This window comes from Austrofundulus limnaeus, unplaced genomic scaffold (genome assembly GCF_001266775.1).
Source record: "Austrofundulus limnaeus strain Quisiro unplaced genomic scaffold, Austrofundulus_limnaeus-1.0 Scaffold45, whole genome shotgun sequence".
NCBI lineage: Eukaryota > Metazoa > Chordata > Actinopteri > Cyprinodontiformes > Rivulidae > Austrofundulus > Austrofundulus limnaeus.
Window position 1 is genome coordinate 1,720,549 of NW_013952447.1, and position 6,471 is coordinate 1,727,019.

The window sequence follows — 6,471 nt, forward strand, 5'->3', positions numbered from 1 at the left end:
GGGTCGCAGTGCGCGACTGCTCTTCTGAAGTGAAACCTATATAACACAATTAAAAATATTTGACCAAAGAAAAACCGGAGCAGGACTACAGAGAGAAATAAATATGATTTAGATTTTATTTCTGTGACTTTATACGACCCACAGGAGACACGACATTAACAGCAGTTGTCATTTCATTCCTTTAGTTCCACAGCTGATGCTGCTAAAAATGACACTTTTTTGTGGCTCTCCGAGACCAGAACTTCAATCTCCGAACTCGTAAAGTTCTTCTTTTTTTTACTTTGCGATATCACTTATGAATGAACACTTCCTGGTGTCTGGGGCAGGAAAGCTATATCCTTATATGGTGTTTTTTGGGGTGGTTATTATTACACTAATTTCCTCTCCCCGTGCACGAGCACCTGATACACATTCATCAGTTTACGCTTTTCCTGAAGATAGAAGAGTTTGTTGAATCTGACGTGACATGTTTGTTCGAACCCTTCGTACGAACAAAAGTAAGAGAAATTTAGTATAAGAATACGAACATGTTCTTGCATGAGGCCCGTTGTGATCATTCAATCACGAACTCCCTTTAATATTTCCCTTTAAGATTCAGCACACTGATGCTTCTGCAAGTGAAGAAAGCTATTGTTCTCTGGTTGTCAAACATACAGTATGTATCATTATTGTGGCACTAATCGGAAATAAAAAAAGGAAAGAAGAAGCAGGTGTGTATTATATTATAAAATGTTAGCACTCAGAATATGTCGGATCAGCTACTACCTCACAAAATGTTCGGTAAGACTGGTAAATCTGGCTGAATTTGAGTTTTACAAATGCTTACGGGTTCAGAGCTTTGGTGTTTTTCTGGAGTGTAATTTTAGTGATGGTAATAAGGTCGATGCGACCTCAACATTTTCCACACTTTTTTAATGCTAAAGAAAGCCATTCGTCCTCCTGCAGGTCATACAGCTGCAGTCTGGTCTGAGGGCGAGCGCAGAGTTTCAGGGAGGGTTAGCCATCGACATTTCTGGAGGGATGGAGATAAGTCTGTGGTACAGGGAGTCCAAGACCAGCGTCAACAACAGGTACTGTTCACACACAAAGAACACAAACCACTTTTTACACATGTTAATGCTGTGCATGTGAGGGTCGAGACCTCCTTTTCAGCCCTGGATTATCTCACCGGATCTGTGTGAGCTCGCCCTCTTGGAGGTCAGAGGTCCTGTTTGATCGTGGCACGGTTCTCAGAAAACCATCTTAGTGGTTGAAAAGGAGATCGTTTAAGAGCCGCGTCACTCGTCCGTGTATCGATTTCTGTTTCAGTTAAATTTATCTGAACTTTAGACGATATTTATAAACTCGCCGTGTGATTCATTTGTTCCACTACCACCTCCACCGGGCTGGCCACGCTCCAGCATTGTGCTTCACGCCTGTCTCCTTTCTCTTGTGTCGGTGACGTCAGTTCTGTCTGCTTGGCTATTTAAAAGCATTACGGTCTAAGCGCAACAGTAGCTGCTGAAAATGGAGCACGTCATCACCGTGGAATCGGATAGCTCACGGCATCTGGTGATGAAACAGAGGGGTTTAGGAGTAACAAATCTGTATTTTAACTCTCAAATACTGATTAATTTTCCTGCACTTGATACATACATATGTTTCAAAATGATACATGTGGGATACTTTACTTTAAATTGAGGTTATAAATTTTAATAACCCACGCATGTGCTTTACTATACCCAAACTATAAGGCACAACTTCTAAATGAGAGTCTCTTAGACATGCTGGAGGCTCTGGTGAGATTTTCTGTTCGGACATTTCCTCCGTTTCTTGACAGCAGCAGAGGGTCACGTCTTGGAGTGGGCCTTCAGGATTRTGTGTGTGTGGGAATGGCAGAGGCAGGTGAATGGATCAGCACGGCCGTACCTCTTCCACTCTGATAATAGATCGGGCAGCTAACTATAGATTCAGAGCAAACCATGCTGGCATCTTTGCCACAGCCTCCCTGGGTAAAGTTAAAGCGGTTGGATTACCTTTACTTTGATTTGAAACCTTTAAAAAAACTACGTAAGTGTGACAAAGCAATATAAAACACAGATTTATTATGTCTTGCTGTTTTTTGTGTTAGCTTTTAACAATTATGGCTTGAATCTGTTTATTATTTATAAGTAAGATGACGTCATCGTTGGAAACAGTTCCTTCAATTGAAATGTTCCTTATAAGTGTGGTGGATGAGGCAGAGAAGCTGAGCATTTTAAAATTTCTAATTCACTGGAAATAAGTCCTACATAAATATAAACAGTTTAATTACATTAATTTATTACTACCAGGTTTATTCAGTCTATTCTCACACTATGTGTTTTTGCTGTAAAAATAATAGTTTTTAGAAATAATCCCTTTAATTTTATGCATATTTTTACACACATTATTATGAGATTCCATCGATACACAGCATCCAAATAATTATTTTTGCTTTTTTTTGTAAGTGATAATAATAATCACCATMAGTATAAAAATATGTATTTTATATACACATTTTACCAGAAAAAATTTATTTGAAAACATATWCTAGCCTATTATTTATTTTTTTCTCCCTAAATAAAAATACACACAGTATACTTTTAAAATTATTATTTTTCTAAGTGTGATTGTAATGTTATTCATTTGATTATGTTGTTGATGGTAGCCGTGACACATTTTAATAAAGGAAATTAGTTGTACGGCTGACAGTTTTAGATCTATATAGGCTCCTATACAGCCTCAGATGTTTGCTGCCATTTCCACTGAACCTTGTTATCTTGTGGTTTGTCTTTCCAGAGGAGCATTAGTGTTCACTGGTAATATAACAGTGGACATGGACTTCCTGAGAGCCGGTGTGGAGGTCAGCTTTGAGACAGAGGCGTCGCTGGACTTCATCACCACAGTGCAGTTCTCTGAGTACCCCTTCCTGGTGTGCATGCAGATGGACAAGGCTACCTTCCCAATCAGGTAATCTTTAAACCACAAAAGAAGAAAATCATCATCATCAACAACAACAAGTTCTTATTATTAAATCAATGTCTGCAAAACTCAGCTTCTTGTTTGTAATTTCCTTTTTTTAGGGAATACCTGTCCAAATATGAGAGCGTGTCGTCAGGGAGGAGCATCACGTCCCATAAGAGYAAAAAGCATCTGGTACCTGGCTCTGAGTTCCCTCTTCATCAGGAGAACTCAAACATGTGCAAAAGAGTTTTTGACTCCAACTGGTAAACAAGAGACTTTGAACTAATGCTACCATTCAGGGACAGGTGGGAATAAGCTCCTCTTTATTTCTCAAGTAGTGACAGATCATGGAGATGAAATGTGGTGAATTTTTATTTTATTTTATTTTTTGTGACATAAGTGTTTACAATGTTTTGTTTATTTAAGTCATTTTAATTAAATATTTCGTTTTAAATCAGGAACTCTCACCATGCGTTTCTAAGGATTTTTTTTTTTGAGAACTGTATTTATGACTGGCACAAACTGTAATGTATATTTTGATATGTAATACTCACCATAAATAATACCATTGATTATTTTTCCCATCACTGTTAAGGAGGTACATGTAAATATCACACTGGAGCCCCATTTCAACAATACTCTTTTCTTTTGTTTATTTTAATCTGTGTGTCAAAGAAGGAGCATTTTATTTCACTGTATCACTGCTCAAACATGTAAAATAAATTGGATTTTAGGATGATTGTATTGCTCAGTTTCTCCTTTTTCTTTTTTAATCTTGTTTTGTTGTTCTGATAAAAATAAAACAAATTGTGTACTTTTTTGTAAGAAAATGAGGAAACAAAGGTGAATCAATTGATCTTTTAATTTTATTTACATAACTGGGATTTCTGTATGTCTTAAAAAGTCTGAGAATTTGAGCAACTCTGACCAAGTTTTCCTTATACTGTATAGGATTCTAGTCGATTTGTTCTTGACTCACAATAAATGTGCCCTGAAAACATCTTCTTATCGCCTTCCACCAAAGGCAAAGGAGTGATAATGTTTTTTCCTGTGTTTGCATGTTTGTCTGGTAGCAGCAAATGACATGAAACAGTGGGTGGAWGTTAATGAAACTCGCAGAAAGTAATCTCTGTGTATTTACGATTTCTTATCATTTGGAGTCAATCCCAACTCGAGATGGCYATCGCAGCTAATTGACTTTAAACARTACAGATATGGCTACAAATTGGTCARCTTTACAGATATTGAGCTAAAATTTAATGTTGCGGCTGAGAGTCATTCAAGAAACACGGTTTTAGCGTGACATTTCACAAAACTGCATATTGAGCAATCTTTTTAAAGTTTGGCCAAAATGGTTACAACTCTGTCCTTTCTCATCATCAGATGAGCTGAGTCGAAAATGCGGAGATGATTCAAGGAATTCCAGGGTTTTAATTTTAAGTTAAATTTGCAATGGCATTTTGTAATCAAAAATGCTTAAAAAAAGGCAGAAATAAACCCTTTGGTTTTCTGAAAGCATGCAGTTTGTCAGTAGCCATATTTTAAAGAAGCCCACCTCTGGCAGTATTGACGAGACTTTAGTCTCCAAATACAAAATGTTCTTTCCTGGCTTAAACACGACACTTGCTTGTTATTCCAGGTAAGGCAATAAATCTTAACTCGTCCCATGTCACAACTGTGACATCAGAGCCCCTGCTGGCATCCAAAAGCAACAACTGGGTCCTAATGTAGATTCTTTAGAAAGCACTGAGAGCAGCTGGGGGCCAGCGAGTGTCTGCCAGTCTCGGTGCATCCAGGGCAACCGGGTAAACAGCGCAGCAAACTGTCAGGTTAAACTTAAGCCCCGTGGGGTGTTTCAGTGTCACAAGAAAACTAAGCTCGCACGCAGCCACATGCCAAATGGGCACTTCTGGTGGCATAAATCTACTTTACTGCCGCTCACTTGTGTTTTTCTAATTATTTTTTTATCTCAATTCATATATGATCTGGGCCTGTGTGCTATTAGTGGCAAATAAATTAATTGCTGAAATACAAATAGGTACAAAATGTACCAAAATTGCATACTGTAAATAAATAACTTATCTGGAGAAACACATGAAACGTTTAGTCTCATTGTCAATAATAATTACTATTTTCTGTGGTTATTTTCCTAAATATGAACTAATTAGAGCTTGCTATAATAATATAGTCAGTTGTATTTTCAATTTGTATTTTACACTGCAATTTTGTGCAAAATCTTGTGAAATTAAGTGTCTTTTGGTTTGTTAATATGGTTCAGATCAGTTTCAAAGTCTTCAAATATGCCAGGAGGTTTAACAAAACAACGTTTTGCTCTTCAGGTCAGCAGAGAAAGAAGCAGCTCACCTGAAAACACGTTTAATGAGTTGAACAATAGTTATTTTTGCATCACCTGTTGGCCTAAAAGAGATAAAATAATCATTTACTAAATCTCTTCACAAGTTCTTTGATTAAGAAGAAAGTGGATTGATTAAAAGAAAGGGTCAGATCTTTTGAACTGAATTCTGTGAAAAGGTTACAAGCCATCCAAATCGAACCTGTTTTAGATAATGTTGCCACTATTTATGCTCGGAAAACTCCTAAACTTGTCCTTCATTCATTAAAGAGATTTAACAAAACTTTCAGAACAACTGCAGTCACATTCAATTTAATTACAAACTTAAACTGATTCACATGGACACAAACATGTTCAGTGTCTTGTATTTTGAATTTATTGCAAACAAATAGGCTTTTCAATCCACATTAAAGTCATTCATCACTCCTCTTTCTTTCAGCACTGTAAATGCAAACATGGCATTCGCTTCTTATTTCAAGTTTTCTTTCCACGTTTCAGGTCATCCTCCACGTTTTCTGAAGCAGCAACACACCGAACAGCAGCATTGTTACATTAAAAAGTTTTATAATCTTAATGGTTGTAGGGCTTTATTTAAATGTGTGTTGCTTCTTTCATAACATTCAAGCACTTATCGCAGACCATTTCACATTCACTCCAACTCATTCCTTATACATTCCTGATACAAAACCAAGCCCATATAATATAATTTCCCGTTATTTAAAGGGGTAGTCTAGAAATTGTTTTAAAGTGATGTTTTGTCAAATAGCTTCATCAGTCACAGAACACAACAGGAAAGGCCAAAGTCTTCATCCAGTCTAATAGCCCAGCACAGCTATGCTCAGCAAACATAGAAACATGGATTGTTTGAGAAAACAATGGCAAACTAAACAAATGGTGCTATGTATAAACGTAGAGGCTTAGCATTAGTTAATGTAGCATTCTTTTACACCAGTTTGATATTTTTAAGAAAAAAAGTTGTGTTTTAGAAGCTTGAAAAACAATATTATGTTAATAGGCTAACGGATAGCCAAACAAATCTAATCATTAGCCTAAATTGAAGGAAGACTTTTTGCCTCTATCTCCATACTCCATGCTCTATGACTGATGTCATGACTAAATAGCCAGAGGGGTTGGTAAATGGTAAATGGTAAATG

The 6,471-nt window shown here is 36.9% G+C and overlaps 1 protein-coding gene across 1 annotated transcript in view; it reads left to right on the forward strand.

The window, feature by feature from the left end:
• mttp (microsomal triglyceride transfer protein) overlaps window positions 1-3,965 on the forward strand; it is an 11,783-nt gene extending 7,818 nt beyond the window's left edge. The window contains exons 17-19 of the mRNA XM_014007885.1: window positions 946-1,070; window positions 2,800-2,970; window positions 3,084-3,965. Of these exons, the coding sequence (XP_013863339.1) occupies window positions 946-1,070; window positions 2,800-2,970; window positions 3,084-3,231 (444 nt within the window). The 3' untranslated portion in view covers window positions 3,232-3,965. The remainder of the gene's footprint in view (window positions 1-945; window positions 1,071-2,799; window positions 2,971-3,083) is intronic.
• The last annotated feature ends 2,506 nt before the right edge of the window (window positions 3,966-6,471 follow it).